We start from the raw sequence: 17,293 nt of genomic DNA on the forward strand, positions 1-17,293 counted from the left end.
TCTTTTTATACTGATAACAAGTTCAAACAGGTGCCATTAATACAGGTAACAGTGGAGGACAGAGGAGCCTCTTAAGGAAGAAGTTACAGGTCTGTGAGAGCCAGAAATCTTGCTTGTTTGTAGGTGACCAAATACTTATTTTCCACCATAATTTGCAAATAAATTCATAAAAAATCCTACAATGTGATTTTCTGGATTTTATTTTCTCAATTTGTCTGTCATAGTTGACGTGTACCTATGATGAAAATTACAGGCCTCTCTCATCTTTTTAAGTGGGAGAACTTGCACAATTGGTGGCTGACTAAATACTTTTTTTCCCCACTGTATGTGAACAAATAAGCCCTATGTGTCGCACTATCACATGTGACAGTGATGTATTGTTTGACCCATTTGGCTCAGGAATCCCTCTTCAATCCTTACTCTGCTCCCATCCATCATCCTCCTGCCAACTGGCTGACAAGGTCACTGTCTGATTCACGCCTGTCTGAGTGGACTTATCCATTGCGGAGTCCGCGGGGATGACACACCAGTATCACCAGTAGTACTTTTACCGTGAATTACCATAATTTCTAATCCACGATGTTTGTTTGGTTACAGTAATTTGTTAATGCATTCAATATATTATTATTACAGTCTTACCATTTGCAGAGCTCACAACCTAGGCTACACTTGTGGGGAAAAAGTTTTGGTTTATTTCATTCCATTTATGAGTTGTCAATTTATTCATTGCCATTTGTTTGGAGCTCTCCTGTCAATTTTGAGTAAGGACACGCACCTGATTACACATAGAACTAGGCCTAGGCTACCTGGCCTGCGCGCAAATGTAGGCTTATAAATGTGCCCATTTGGGGATCTGATACTATTTCTGATTGTCTTAACTCACCATCACTGTGGAGCTTCTCAAAGTAATTTTTTCTTCGCCTCAAAAAGCTAGTAAACAAAGCCTGTTTTTACATCCATTGAGAATGATAATTGTAGCCTATTTGAAAAATCTTTCCAGCTCTTTACCTTTCAATTCCCACTCAGCACGAAAGGGGAAAAATTGTCATGCTCTGATCCGGTGGAAATTTCATAAAAAAGGCCTACCTGATTACTTCTTATCCCTTGCGCAAATAGCCTACAGCTGTCCAGAGATCACTGGCGCAGGAAACTCTGACAGACCAGAATATTTTATGTTGCAGGCAAGCTTCAGGCCTGACCTATGTTAAAAGTTGATACAATGTTTCAAGTTCCTTGCAGACAGGCCATGCATAGCCAATGTGATTTATAGGATATGTATTTTTATCCGGATATTTTCTACCTGCTGGCTGCAATGTTTTTATTTGTTGGCTTTATGTAGGCTATTTTTACATATTGGCAATGGCAATAGAAGTTACAAATCTAAAAGTATCATTTTCATTTAGATAGAATTTTGATTAACCACATGACATTGATTTTGAGATATGAAGACTATTATAAATGAAACTGTCCCACGAAAATCTGCATATGAAAATCATAACTGGCACGCAGATCAGTAGGAATTATATAATAACTTGGCACTCCAAATGGAAAAGGTTTCTGACCGCTGGTGTAGTCTACTACCGGCAACTTCAGGAGCTTAATGGCAGAATCTGTGAAGGCCAGCAGCAGCGTGCAGGGTCAGAAACTTGTATTTTTATTTTTTAGTGTAGTCCTTTTGTGGCTGCATGACCCTTACTCACTTTATAGGGTTAATGAATTTGGGCTGTTCCCAACTAAAAAAAATCTTGGTCGACCTGAGAGTTGTCTGGATTGGTCAAAATGTTTAAACATGTATTTTTCCATATATAGACAAACCCTATGTTTGAATAAAATCAACTATTTGTAGGCTACTTTGCCTGATGCTTTAAGCACTGCAATTAAAAATTAAGAAACGCAAATTACTGAAGAGGGAGCCAGAGCCTAACCAGAAGAAGGGAATGCCATGACTCATGAAAGCCGAGTTAGCCAGCACACCTTTAAGGGTGGCAATATGGATCTTCAATAAGTCAAAATGTAAAGCTTTGAATTTGAGGAGATAAGATGTTATTCTTATATCTTACAGTCTGGAAAGAAGGTGTAGGTGCCTAAATAACAAAGGATTAACTTGACCTGATTTCAACGGTCGAAATGGAATGAAATGCATTTCAGACTCAGACAGATGAAGGACATTGAGGTCACTGACATTCAACCAAATGTTGTAACTGACTCACTGTAATAAAGTATTGGATAAGCTTGTTGCAAAACATGCCAATTCCCTTGGTTGTGTATGTAGCGGCCTCCCACAACCCATTGCCCTCAGTTAAATAAAAATTTCTGATTTCATTTGCTAGTGGAAACATTGGCACAGGTCATTAACCTGCAGATGAAAGGCATGGGAGATCAGCTATTATTTGAACGAGGTGGGGAGATGGCATCTGATGAGCATTAATTGAAAGAGATTGGCACATTTAGCTATGTATGATTATTATTTTGTATGTATCTGCAGGACAATGACAGTGATAGCATTTGTGTAGAGCATTTATAGTGGGTGCGGAACTCTCCCTGGGTTTATTCTAGACTGATTCTACACACAAGCACCATCTAGTGGTCAGTTAGATATTTATTGGTATCTTAGCTTGGTCGGTCTTAATAATAATAATAAATAATATGCCATTTAGCAGACGCTTTTATCCAAAGCGACTTACAGTCATGTGTGCATACATTTTTGTGTATGGGGTGGTCCCGGGGATCGAACCCACTACCTTGGCGTTACAAGCGCCGTGCTCTACCAGCTGAGCTACAGAGGACCACAGTCTTCATTATCCCCGAGACCTCAGAGCACAGCCCTTTTGTGTATAACAGTTCCCTGCCTATAGTATAATGTATTTTTGTATAATTGGAAATTATATATAGATATAGCCTTTCCTATTGATACATTTTAATTGTTAGGGACAAAAAACATTCTCTAAAATCAGGTATTTACTTTATTCGCTATCAATAGCTGTGTTACTTCATCAGTTCCTACAATGGTATGAATGGAATCAAGAATTCAACGACTCACTGATGTGAGAAGATAAGTCTTTATTGAATGAAACAAAAATAATAAAATGGAAAGAATCTCAATCCCGTATTTGGAAATAAATAATTTGCTTTCTCTCCAAACAAAATTTGTTTTTTAAAATGTATTTGTATTAGCTATGCAGCTAGCTAAAAAAAAGAATCCTCTGGTAATTAATTCATACACACCCTCAAATTCTAAATGCTTGAAAACATTTTTTTGGCACAGGATATATGGGTTGCAAAAGAAAGAGAAGAAACCATGAGTTACTGAGAAACATATAGGGGTGCCAGGTCTAGTTCATATCATGTGGATGAATTTATTGTTAAGCCAGAGATGTAGGGGGGGGTGTTATTTATATATACATTGGGGGAAAAAAGTATTTAGTCAGCCACCAATTGTGCAAGTTCTCCCACTTAAAAAGATGAGAGAGGCCTGTAATTTTCATCATAGGTACACGTCAACTATGACAGACAAATTGAGAAGAAGAAAAATCCAGAAAATCACATTGTAGGATTTTTTATGAATTTATTTGCAAATTATGGTGGAAAATAAGTCTTTGGTCACCTACGAACAAGCAAGATTTCTGGCTCTCACAGACATGTAACTTCTTCTTTAAGAGGCTCCTCTGTCCTCCACTCGTTACCTGTATTAATGGCACCTGTTTGAACTTGTTATCAGTATAAAACACACCTGTCCACAACCTCAAATAGTCACACTCCAAACTCCACTATGGCCAAGACCAAAGAGCTGTCAAAATTTTAGACCTGCACCAGGCTGGGAAGACTGAATCTGCAATAGGTAAGCAGCTTGGTTTGAAGAAATCAACTGTGGGAGCAATTATTAGGAAATGGAAGACATACAAGACCACTGATAATCTCCCTCGATCTGGGGCTCCACGCAAGATCTCACCCCGTGGGGTCAAAATGATCACAAGAACGGTGAGCAAAAATCCCAGAACCACACGGGGGGACCTAGTGAATGACCTGCAGAGAGCTGGGACCAAAGTGACAAAGCCTACCATCAGTAACACACTACGCCGCCAGGGACTCAAATCCTGCAGTGCCAGACGTGTCCCCCTGCTTAAGCCAGTACATGTCCAGGCCCGTCTGAAGTTTGCTAGAGTGCATTTGGATGATCCAGAAGAGGATTGGGAGAATGTCATATGGTCAGATGAAACCAAAATAGAACTTTTTGGTAAAAACTCAACTCGTCGTGTTTGGAGGACAAAGAATGCTGAGTTGCATCCAAAGAACACCATACCTACTGTGAAGCATGGGGGTGGAAACATCATGCTTTGGGGCTGTTTTTCTGCAAAGGGACCAGGATGACTGATCAGTGGAAAGGAAAGAATGAATGGGGCCATGTATCGTGAGATTTTGAGTGAAAACCTCCTTCCATCAGCAAGGGCATTGAAGATGAAACGTGGCTGGGTCTTTCAGCATGACAATGATCCCAAACACACCGCCCGGGCAACGAAGGAGTGGCTTCGTAAGAAGCATTTCAAGGTCCTGGAGTGGCCTAGCCAGTCTCCAGATCTCAACCCCATAGAAAATCTATGGAGGGAGTTGAAAGTCCGTGTTGCCCAGCGACAGCCCCAAAACATCACTGCTCTAGGAGATCTGCATGGAGGAATGGGCCAAAATACCAGCAACAGTGTGTGAAAACCTTGTGAAGACTAACAGAAAACGTTTGACCTGTGTCATTGCCAACAAAGGGTATATAACAAAGTATTGAGAAACTTTTGTTATTAACCAAATACTTATTTTCCACCATAATTTGCAAATAAATTCATAAAAAATCCTACAATGTGATTTTCTGGATTTTTTTTTCTAATTTTGTCTGTCATAGTTGACGTGTACCTATGATGAAAATTACAGGCCTCTCTCATCTTTTTAAGTGGGAGAACTTGCACAATTGGTGGCTGACTAAAAACTTTTTCCCCCACTGTAAATACAAACATGGTACCAAGTCATCTCACCAATTAAACATGACAATTTCCCTCATCCAACTCTCAGCCCATTTCGCAAGAAACTGTGCAAGATGGAGAAAAATAAGAGCATTCATCTTGTTAAATATACTAGTATTTCACTGAACACAACTGTGTGAGTGAATCCAAAAATATCTTATTCAATATCTCTTTTTCTAATAGCCATTATGAGAATGTTGATTTGAAAAGCAAAAAAAAACACATACAACCAATAAACAAACGAAAAAGGTAAATGTGTTGCAGATGGTGATATCAGTAGCACTCACAAAGGGGATAGCCCTGGAGATCGGAGAGAGACCAAGGAAAGGGAAGGGGTTTCATCACCGCAGTGCACTCAGAGCAGAGAACAGGAGGTGGGAACACCTGATTCCCATCGAAATTGAACTAACCGTTGTGTGTTTTGCCAAATACTAGCTGTAGGTATCGCAAACTAGTTACAACAGTTGCCCCATCCTTTGGCTATGTAAGGAGCCCCGGATAGGGCGCTTTTCAAACGGATGATGGTGCTTTTCGAAAGGATGACAATTGTGACAGAAACAGAATGAAATACAATCACCAGTACGGATCTTGGAAAAATACATAATACTTTATGAACAATGTGCTTTGGTCACACACACAGGGCTTAACAAGCAAAATCCAACACAATAAGGTTATATTGTTGGTGGGTGGAGTGTTAACCAGAGAAATACAGGTAGTATAAACTAAAATGAAGCTAAGAATCACTTATCACTGACTGTACAAAGGTTCTCTTTCCTGACCATTGACTGACTGGCTGTCTACTACTGAGTGTGTGGTTTCGGGGCATGTGTCTGATGGAGGTGGGCATACTCAAACAGAACCAAGAGGAGTGGATGAGGGAGGGTCAGGGTAGGGGAAAGATAGCAGTGGTTTGAAATGAACAGGACTGTTGCCGTTGTGGGCTAGGCAGAGAGAACCCAGCCAGGAGAGTAGGTTTGCTCTGAGCGACAAGTCCAGGTGGTATGTGGGCGTATGTGTGTGTGCGTATGGGACGGTGGAGGAGGGGCCTCTGGGTTGCAGTGGAGGGTGAAGGCTACCCCTTATCCTGGGACCAAGGAGGCGGGGGAGAGAGTTACATCTGGTCCTTGAAGGCGTCCAGATCGAAGGCAGTGTCCAGGAAATTCTTCAGCTCCACCAGGTGGGCCTTCTTGTTTCCTGTGGCTGGGGCAGCGGCAGGTGGGCGACCAGCATACCTGAACACACACGTGACGAATAGTTTAATAAGAGTTTAACTAAACACAGACAGACTCACACAGACTAAGGAGAGAAGACAAGAGCAGATGAAGGGTTTGTTTACCAGACTGGCTTGGCGCGTTCGATGGTGGTGCGCATGCGGGGCTTGACATAGTCATAGTAGCCCTGGTTCTTGTGCTCCTCCTGGCACCACACCAGGTCGGCATTGGGGTACTTCTTGAACTCAGCCTTCACTAGGTCGAAGGGAAAGGGAGACAGCTGCATACAGAGAGACAAGGACCACATCATGTCATGAGGAAGGTAGCTTGGATAGCCAAAGGGAGCAACAGACGGTTTAGGTCACCATATACACAGAGAACACGTCAAACACTTTAGGTCAAGCAAAAGTTCAATTCATTTCACCTTTCAACTGAGCATTTTTCTAGCACATACCTTTATGTATGTTGGAGCCCTGAGGTGTATGTGTTGAGTGTGTGTGAAGCTACCTGCTCCATGCGTGCAATGGCGACCATGTCTTCCATGCCGTGGGCCTTGCGTTCCTTGGTTAGCTCGTAGTACACCTTTCCTGTGCAGAAGACTATGCGTTTCACCCCGGCTGGGTTCTGGGTCACCGGGCCACTGTCTGGGATCAGGCGCTGGAATTCTGTGCCTGGAGCACAGCAGGGGAACACGGCGACACTCACTGACTGCCAGACATCCAAATGGCATACACACCAGCACTGTCCTTCACACACACCAACACTAACACGCCCACACAACAAACACGCACACAAGCACTCTTACCTGGCAACATCTCGTCAAAGCTGGACCTTGCCTCGGGGTGGCGCAGCAGGGATTTGGGGGTGAAAACGATGAGCTAGAAAAGAGGACAGATCAGAGGACAGTGAGCTAATAAGCAGCTTCAGGGTAAACCTGTTGTTGTTGACGGGGACTCACAGGCTTCCTGAAGGGCGCCAGAATCTGCCGCCTCAGCACGTGGAAGAAGTTGCCAGGGTTGGAGCAGTTGACCACAATCCAGTTGCAGTCATAGAGCTGGCGAATGGCAAAGTCATCTGTGATGCTCTGGTGGGGAGGAGGGCGAGAGGAAAGGGTAAGGACCAGTCACTGTTTCATCCACGTGAAGTCTACACTTCCACCTATACTTTGTGTTCTAACATTACGCAGCATGCCACTGAAGGTTTGGGTGTGTTTAAATTTGAATTTCAAATTCTGTTTATGGGACTTCTATATTCTACTCCCTCAGTCTTTGTCTTCATGTCTGACGAAGGTCTATGTGACCAATGTATACATTTGCGAGTACACACAGTGTGCGGGAGACAATTCGAACACCTGTTTCAGTTGCAAAATTGCCTTGAAGGGATACTGTAAGATTCTGATTTACCCAGTCAGATTAATTTGTGGATAACTTTTATATCTCTGCGTGCAGTATGAAGGAAGTTAGACGTAGTTTCGTGAGCCAATGGTAACTAGCGTTAACGAAATAACTGGAAGTCTACAGGTACGGTAGCGTATTACCGGAACCTCACGGTATTCTATTAATAACATTACCCTAAAGGAAGCGTAGAATCGGTTTGGAAGAAAATGTCTAGCTATGTCAGGCATTAACGAGTACATGAAAGTGAGTGGTCTTTTGGATACAAGAGGCAGTGCAGAATTATTAGGAGAGCACCTACCGGGAGCACGTCAGGATCATCGTTGCACATCTGGAGGAACCTCTCTGGACGAGCAGAGGAGTGTTCTGGGCCCTGTGGAGAGAAGAGCAGGGAGATCAGAAGGGCTGCCACGGTCATTGTATAATCGTGTAACTAACTTTATTGTCAAGTAGATATACTTTACCCAAAAGCATGTAGTGTAAATGAATGATTATGAACAATTGACACTCCATCTCCTCCCTCCAATTGGCGCTCTGGAGGACTCACCATGCCCTCCATGCCATGGGGCAGCAGCAGGACGATGCCGTTCTGGCGGACCCACTTGGCCTGGCCGGGGCAGATGAACTGGTCGATGATGCACTGGGCTGTGTTGTGGAAGTCTCCGAACTGAGCCTCCCACAGCACCAGGGCATTGGGACTGGCCATGGCAAAGCCCAGCTCGAAACCTGATTGCACACACAGACAGGGAGAGAGGGAAAGAGACGGCAAATGAGAGAGAGTAAGAAGTTCATAAGTCTGGACTATGCACACTTGCCACTCTCCTGGTGGGTGTATCATTCAAACAGTATGCATGACGGCAGTTGTTATAGCCAATAGCAAGAGCTGCCCTCTCCCAATTGGCAGTCGCGTCACTGAAATTTGAATTGTTGGCCACTAGCTGCTGTGCATCTATGTTCATTGAAAATTACTGGTCGCTGATTATCTCACCAAGTGTGAGTCCCCAGTTAGTAGCGGGTGGAGATAGTAGTAAGAGGTTATTGGAATGAGCATTCCTGTGTATTCCAGTTTCTCTGATTGTAGTTTCACAGTAAATGGAGACATGTGAGTGAGTGTGTGAGAGAGAGACTGACCCAGCACACCGTATTCCGACAGGGAGCTGTTGCAGACGGTGTAGGGGGCCTGGTTGGGGTCCACATGGTTCATGGGGATGCAGACCCTCTTGTCCACATTCTGGTCGTGCAGCACATGGTGACGATGACTGGCAAGGAGGGAAACACACCAACAGGGACAATAAGGGACGAGATCTGCATCCCAAATGGCACCCTATTCCCTTTATAGTGCACTTCTTTTGACCATGTATTTCTTCATATGTATTGCTCTGAGCTTTCCTCTATCATGCCTGACTCTGAATTGGCTCTAGAACTTCTCATCTAGTTTTTATTTTATTTTTATTTTTAGCTCTGGCAGACAAACAAAGCCCCTTAGAGTTTAAAAAAAGAACAGATCGATCCTTGGTTCTCTATAGAACTTTCAGATCTCATTATGATGAGAAATCAGGCCTGGGTCAAGGCTAGAAAAACGGACTTGGTAGCTGACTGGCAGCGCTTCAGTCAATTGAGAAATAGACGTTCATGCTCAATTAAGAAAGCTAAATCAAACTACTTTCTAAGTTCAATCTCAGACTCTTCTGGTGATCAGTTTAAATTTAGGAAAACCGTTAATGCACTGAAGCGTGGAAATTCTTCTCCTTCCCTGTCTAAGCAAGTTGTCAGACTCTGGCATCATTACTGAGAAAATGTTTAATAAAATGCTGATTTAAAACCATCACTTATCTCTGCATGCTTTTTATTTGAAACAAATGGTGGTTTAATTGACCCTGGTCAGTCAGTCGATTGCTCTTCCCTCTCACAGACTCCAGTTGGTTCAATGGAAGATCAGTCAACTTCAAGTGAATCTTTGTTTTCATTTAAACAACTTTCTGCTTGTAATGTGCTAGATGCCTTGCTTAAGATTGATGTTAAAAAAATAAAAAATAAAAAACCCTGGGGCTGATTTGCTTGAGTCACTAACCATGTTTCCATCCAGTTTTTATGTGAGTAAAGTCATACCGTATAAGAAATAATCACGACAGCTGTGATGGAAGCTGGACGTTCCAGTACAATTTTATAAATGCCAACAGATCATTTGTTCGTTCGACATGGTGGGATCCTTTTGTGTCTGTAAAATAAATTATGCGAGAAATGGCGGTACTCTGTGTCTCACAAAGACACGGCAGTTGGAACCAAAAAATCTCAAATTTGGACTCATCAGACCAAAGGACGACAGATTTTCACCGGTCTAATGTCAATTGTTTGTGTTTCTTGGCCCAAGCAAGTCTCTTCTTCTCATTGGTGTCCTTTAGTAGTGGTTTCTTTGCAGCAATTCGACCATGGCCTGATTCACGCAGTCTCCTCTGAGCAGTTGATGTTGAGATGTGTCTGTTACTTGAACTCTGTGAAGCATTTATTTGGGCTGCAATCTGAGGTGCAGTTAACTCTAATGAACTTATCATCTGCAGCAGAGGTAACTCTCTGGGTCTTCCTTTCCTGTGGTGGTCATCATGAGAGACAGTTTCATCATAGCACTTGATGGTTTTTGCGACTGCACTTGAAGAAACGTTCAAAGTTCTTGAAGTTTTCCGGATTGACTGACCTTCATGTCTTAAAGTAATGGACTGTCGTTTCTCTTTGCTTAATTGATCCGTTCTTGCCATAATATGGACTTGGTCTTTTACCAAATAGGGCTATCTTTTGTATACCACCCCTACCTTGTCACAACACAACTGATTGGCTCAAACGCATTAAGGAGGAAAGAAATTCCACAAATTAACTTTTAACAAGGCACACCTGTTAATTGAAATGCATTCCAGGTGACTACCTCATGAAGCTGGTTGAGAGAATGCCAAGAGTGTGTAAAGCTGTCATCAAGGCAAAGGGTGGCTACTTTGAAGAATCTCAAATATATAATATTTTGATTTGTTTAACACGTTTGGTTACCACATGATTCCATATGTGTTATTTCATAGTTGATGTCTTCTCTATTATTCTACAATGTACAAAAGAGTAAAAATAAAGAAAATGATTAGGCGTGTCCAAACTTTTGACTGGTACTGTATGTACATAATTGGTTGTACCATTGGATTAGTCTATTTCTTCTGCATCCTGAGATACCAACCATTAGTCTGTGTGATTAACGGGAGCTGAGCTAGAGCGGTGAGACAAGGGTGGCTCTCGAAGATGCCGGGGCTTTTTACAAAAACGTATGTAGAGTACGAATGGTTTGAGCAACAAACTATTAAAAGCTATCTATGAAAAGCTGAGACTCAAACTTTCACAAGCTTCACAAGAGTCGTTAGAAGGTAAGGGGTTCTTCTACATAGAAGATCAAAGGAAATCCAAGTACAAAGTGTAATAAGCGCCATCTCTGCTGCAACCTTGGTGTGGTAAAGGGTATGGATAGGAGGAAGCACTGTGCTGCCCTCTTTATTGACTTATCGAAGGCTTTCAATACTGTTGACCACTTTTTATTGATTCAAAGATTGTCTGTAATCGGTGTAGATCAGGCGTCATGTAATTGATTCGAAAATTACTAGGACAGGACACAATGTGTTTTTTCTGATGGTGTTAAGTCAGGTTTCCTTGATATTACGAAAGGTGTCCCACAGGGATCGATTGTAGGTCCTGTAATTTTACTGTCTATATAAACAATGTTGGTCTATCTGCAATTAATTTTTATACATACACCTGTATGCAGATGACACTGTTGTGATTGCTATTGCCCCCACGGTTGACCAGGCACTTTGAGCTTCAATCTGCCTTCATTGCTTTGCAGAAAGCCTTTGTTGAACTGCAATTGGTACTTAATGCAAGTAAAACCAAGTATACTGAACAAAAATATTAAAACGCAACATGGAAACATTTCAAAGATTTTACTGAGTTACAGTTCATAAGGAAATTAGTCAATAAAAAATAATAATGTGCATCTGTTGGTCACAGATACTGTACCTTTAAAAAAAGGTACGGGCGTGGATCAGAAAACCAGTCAGTGTCTGTTGTGACCACCATGTTTCGTGCAGCGCGACACATCTCTTTCGCATAGAGTTGATCAGGCAGTTGATTGTGGCCTGTGGAATGTTGTCCCACTCCTCTTCAATGGCTGTGCGAAGATGCTGGATTGGAGGGAACTGGAACACGCTGTCGTACACGTCGATCCATGATCATTGCTGTTTAATCAGCTTCTTGATATGCCACGCTTGTCAGAAGAATGAATTATCTTGGCAAAGGAGAAATGCTCACTAACAGGGATGTAAACAAACTTGTGCACAAACTTTGAGAATAATAAGATTTTTGACATATTGGAACATTCCTGGAATATTTTATTTCAGCTCATGAAACCAACACTTTCCATGTTGCGTTTATATTTTTGTTATTCTCCAAATCGCAAAAATTTACGAAAAAATGTTGTTCCACTCTTCAATGGCTGTGCGAAGTTGCTGGATATTGGTGTGAACTGGAACACTCTGTTGTACACGTCGATCCAGAGCATCCCAAACATGCTCACTGGGTGACATGTCTGGTGAGTATGCAGGCCAGGGAAGAACTGGGACATTTTCAGCTCCAGGAATTGTGTACAGCTCCTTGTGACATGGGACAGTGCATTATCATGCTGAAACATGAGGTGATGGCGGCGGATGAACGACACGACAATGGGCCTCAGGATTTCGTCACGGTATCTCTGTGCACTGAAATGGCCATCCATAAAGGACCGGAGCCTTCTGGTTTTCTGTTCTACTTGATCATTAATTGCACTCACCTGGTGTCCCAGGTCTAAATCAGTCCCTGATTAGAGCGGAACAATTTAAAAAAGCAGTGGAACTGGCTTCGAGGTCCAGAGTTGAGTTTGCGGGGTCTATATGAATGCAGCTGCCACTGTATTAAAGCCATTGTACGCAGTTTGTCACAGGGCAGTACGCTTTATTACAGGCGATAGGTTCAGTACACATCACTGCATTCTGTATCAGAAAGTAGGCTGGCCACTTTCAAGTCTCATAGGTCAATGCAATGCACTCTTTTTGTTTATAAACTTCTGCCGTACCTTCCTTCATTGTTAACTTACAGATGTACGAGATACCAGACCCGGTCTCAGGGATGGTTAACTCTGGAGATCCCTTCGATCTCCATTGAGTTAGGTAAATCTGCTTTCAGGTTTTTTTGCACCTTACTTGTGGAATAATCTCCAAGGCTCTCTAAAGTTGGCTGAATTGGTGCCTCTAGGGCAGTTCAAAGAGCTGATTGAGGACATTTTTACTGAAGAGTGTGTTTTCTATGATTGTGTTTTGCTTTTCATGTATGGGATGTGAATAGTGTATATTGATGTGTATATAGGGCTCATCTGTGAAAGAGACCTTGGTCTCAGCATGACTCCCCGTACAAGGTAAAAAAAAAATTTGTAGTGCACTATAAAGGGCTGTTTGACACAACCAAAGATTACACACAAAAGTGGTAACCATTGTTTTGTCTGAGATCGAGAGACTCTTTCCCCCCTTCTCTCCCTCTCCTCACCTGAAGGTGCCTCTCTCCACATCCTGGCCGCTGAGGCGAACGTGGATGCCCTCTTTGAGCAGCGAGCCAAAGGCCATATACTCCCCCAGGGCCCAGTCCACTGTGCGGTTTTTGATCATCTCCCCTCGGGCCTTCAGGATACGGCTCAGACCTGCGGAGGAGCAGCAAACCAGACGCTCGTCACCAGGTAACGGGGCAGTCTTTTTGTAATCAGTTCTCACCTAATACTGCTCTAATCTTAATGTGTGTACATTTTACTGTGTGCACAGATAACAAAGGTGCCATCAAATGTGTGTTTAAAGTCATTGAAAAGCCATGTGTTCACTCTTTTGGCCCTCCCTACCTCAAGAGATACATGATATCATATTAAGTTATATTTATGTTACGGTTAAGAAAGTTTCCTACCACCATGGATGGTGAAGTCTTCGACTGGCACTGAGGAGGCCACTTGTCCGATGTGGATCAGCTCCTCATCAGTCAGGCCGGTTGTCGGGCAGGTCAAGCTCTTGGGCTGGCCATCCAGGTTGAAAAAACCTGCACACAAACAGGCCCATTATTCACAACCTACAACACACACTGCAGGGTCCGACATTAACGATGGGCCCCTGGCCCGGGACCAGTAAAAACAAGTGTCGGGCCAGTATCTTCTCAGCGCATTTTTGTGTTCCACTTCAACATTTACCTGCTCTGTCACAGTATACCATTGAAGACTACACACAGAAAAGTTATGCTATTTGTACATTTGCGCAATATGATTTTACTGAGTTACAGTTCATAAGGAAATATGAACAGATACGCATCAGTTGGTGACAGATACCTTAAAAAAAAAAGAAAAGTAGGGCTGTGGATCAGAAAACCAGTCCGTGTCTGGTGTGACCACCACTTGCCTCATGCAGCGTGACCCATCTACTTCGCATAGAGTTGATCAGGCTGTTGATTGTGGCCAGTGGAATGTTGTTCCACTCTTCAATGGCTGTGCGAAGTTGCTGGATATTGGTGTGAACTGGAACACTCTGTTGTACACGTCGATCCAGAGCATCCCAAACATGCTCACTGGGTGACATGTCTGGTGAGTATGCAGGCCAGGGAAGAACTGGGACATTTTCAGCTCCAGGAATTGTGTACAGCTCCTTGTGACATGGGACAGTGCATTATCATGCTGAAACATGAGGTGATGGCGGTGGATGAACGACACGACAATGGGCCTCAGGATTTCGTCACGGTATCTCTGTGCACTGAAATGGCCATCCATAAAATGCAATTGTGTTCGTTGTCCGTAGCTTATGCCTACCCATACCATAACCCCACCGCCACCATGGGGCACTCTGTTCACAACGTTGACATCAGTAAACCGCTCACCCACACGACACCATACAATGTCAACAAGTCATACGAAGTCAAACAGTTACGGCAAGAGTGGAACAGGCTCCAAGTCTCACCAGAGAGATTATAATGGAAAACAGCAAAAAGCACACAAATTGAGGTACCAAGTCAGTACAGAACACTAATTTACAAGTACTTACACACTGAAATCTAGGAACAGAAAGAGTGTTGAACTTAGCATGAGAATGCTTTTATTTGCCGTGCATGCAACATGACATTGAACACTATCACTAAAGAGTGTATCAAACAAAAGAACCCCAATGTAATAACTAGGCCCCCAATGCAACATGTACAGTCTACAGCTCCTTTCCAAATTAGTTCAATTGACTGTGCATTTGGAGAAAAGCAGAGGGGACTACGAGTACATTTTAGTTATTTTAGAACATTTGCACAAGCCTACCCCACCAGAAATAAGTCAGGGAAAACTGAGGCAAAAAAAAGCTTTGAGGACTTTTTCCCAAAAATGTGGCTTTGTGTCAAAAATCCATCACGATCAGGGAAGAGAGTTTGAAAATCAGTTATTCAGAACCTGCAGAACTGTACGGGAATAGCCAATTCCAGAACCTCTCCATATCATCCACAGGGGAATCTGGTGGAGAGCTTTAACCGTACACGATTGTCAATGTTGCGCACACCAGATGAAGAGAAAAAAGGACAACTGGGGTGATTATCTAAACAAGGTCATTCATGAATATAATTGTACCACCAGTGATGCTACTGGGTTCTCACCTTATTTCCTGCTATTCGGAAGGGCTCCACTGCTACCTGTTGAACTTCTCTTTGGGTTACAGATAAAGGAACAGGAGAAATCATACCAGGATTTAAAAAATAAAAAAAAGATAATGTAAGTCGCTCTGGATAAGAGCGTCTGCTAAATGACTAAAATGTAAATGTAATTATGCTAAGAAGTGGCAGCAACAAATGGCAGAAGCCTATGACGTTGCCATAAGAAACATGGAGAAATCAACAGCAAAGTGAAAAGCCTACTACGATCGGAAGAAAATGAGTTCGGTTCTGGCCTCAGAGGATCGTGTACTGGTGAGGAACATGTCGGAACGTGGGGGACCAGGAAAGCTCCCACTGGGAGGACCAAATACACGTGGTATGAGGTCAAACCCGAGAGGGGTACAGGCAGTGCCCGGGTTTTGCATCGCAATATGCTCGTCATGTAACTCCCTACCATTTGAGGAACGAGTTCAAGCACCGAGTAGAGGTCTGTGGAGAAGGGAACCACCCCTGCAAAAGCAGCAAAATGCTGAGTATGAGGGCGCTGATGAGGATTCTTATCCAGTATTCATCAACAGGCCACGTAGGGATGAAGAGAGTAGACAGAGTAGCACACAGCTGCACCATCGAGAGCATCCTGACCGGTTGCATCACTGCCTGGTATGGCAACTGCTCGGCCTCCGACCGCAAGGCACTACAGAGGGTAGTGCGTACGGCCCAGTACATCACTTGGACCAAGCTTCCTGCCATCCAGGACCTCTATACCAGGCGGTATCAGAGGAAGGCCCTAAAAATTGTCAAAGACTCCAGCCAACCTAGTCATAGACTGTTCTCTCTGCTACCGAACAGCAAGCGGTACCGGAGCACCAAGTCTGGGTCCAAACGACTTCTTAACAAATCAAATCAAATGTTATTTGTCACATACACGTGTTTAGCAGATGTTATTGCGGGTGTAGCAAAATGCTTGTGCTTCTAGCTGACAGTGCAGTAATATCTAACAATTCCACAACATATACCCAATACACACAAATCTAGTAAGGAATGTAATTTAAGAATATATACATATATGGACAAGCAATGACAGAGCGGCATGGACTAAGATACAGTAGAATATTATAGAATAGAATACAGTATATACATATGAGATGAGTAGTACAAGAGATGTAAACATTATTAAAGTGACTAGTGTTCCATTTCTTAAAGTAGCCAGTGATTTCAATAGGCAGCAGCAGCCTCTAATGTGCTAGTGATGGCTATGTTTTTCATTCTCTCCGTCCCAGCTTTGATGCACCTGTACTGACCGCGCCTTCTGGATGATAGCGGGGTGAACAGCTTCTACCCCCAAGCCATAAGACTCCTGAACAGCTAATCATAGCTAGCCTGACTATTTGCATTGTCCCTCCACCCCACCCCCTATTTTACACTGTTGCTACTCTGTTTATTATCTAAGCAGTCACTTTAACTCTACCCACATGTACAGTTGTGGTCAAAAGTTTGGAGAATGACACAAATATACATTTTCACAAAGTCTGCTGCCTCTGTTTTTATGATGGCAATTTGCATATACTCCAGAATGTTATGAAGAGTGATCCGATGAATTGCAATTAATTGCAAAGTCCCTCTTTGCCATGAAAATGAACTTAATCCCCAAAGAAAACATCAGGGACAGACTGATATTCTGCAAAAGATACAGGGGTTGGACTGCTGAGGACTGGGGTAAAGTCATTTTCTCTGATGAATCCCCTTTCCGATTGTTTGGGGCATCTGGAAAAAAAGCTTGTCCGGAGAAGACAAGGTGAGCGCTACCATCAGTCCTGTGTCATGCCAACAGTAAAACATCCTGAGACCATTCATGTGTGGGGATGCTTCTCAGCCAAGGGAGTGGGCTCACTCACAATTTTGCCTAAGAACACAGCCATGAATAAAGAATGGTACCAGCACATCCTCTGAGAGAAACTTCTCCCAACCATCC

The 17,293-nt window shown here is 43.0% G+C and overlaps 1 protein-coding gene across 4 annotated transcripts in view; it reads right to left on the reverse strand.

The window, feature by feature from the left end:
* Window positions 1-5,592: 5,592 nt before the first annotated feature.
* The window catches only part of LOC121587473 (2-oxoglutarate dehydrogenase, mitochondrial), a 73,956-nt gene continuing 62,255 nt past the window's right edge, over window positions 5,593-17,293 (reverse strand). For all 4 annotated transcript variants that reach the window (XM_041904431.1, XM_041904430.1, XM_041904429.1 and 1 more), the window contains 10 exons: window positions 13,618-13,746; window positions 13,213-13,363; window positions 8,743-8,870; window positions 8,159-8,337; window positions 7,913-7,984; window positions 7,176-7,301; window positions 7,023-7,095; window positions 6,725-6,888; window positions 6,343-6,497; window positions 5,593-6,238 (listed from right to left, as the gene is read on the reverse strand). In XM_041904431.1, coding sequence (XP_041760365.1) covers window positions 6,118-6,238; window positions 6,343-6,497; window positions 6,725-6,888; window positions 7,023-7,095; window positions 7,176-7,301; window positions 7,913-7,984; window positions 8,159-8,337; window positions 8,743-8,870; window positions 13,213-13,363; window positions 13,618-13,746 — 1,298 coding nt within the window. In that variant the 3' untranslated portion in view covers window positions 5,593-6,117. The remainder of the gene's footprint in view (window positions 6,239-6,342; window positions 6,498-6,724; window positions 6,889-7,022; window positions 7,096-7,175; window positions 7,302-7,912; window positions 7,985-8,158; window positions 8,338-8,742; window positions 8,871-13,212; window positions 13,364-13,617; window positions 13,747-17,293) is intronic.

Source organism: Coregonus clupeaformis, chromosome 18, assembly GCF_020615455.1.
Source record: "Coregonus clupeaformis isolate EN_2021a chromosome 18, ASM2061545v1, whole genome shotgun sequence".
NCBI lineage: Eukaryota > Metazoa > Chordata > Actinopteri > Salmoniformes > Salmonidae > Coregonus > Coregonus clupeaformis.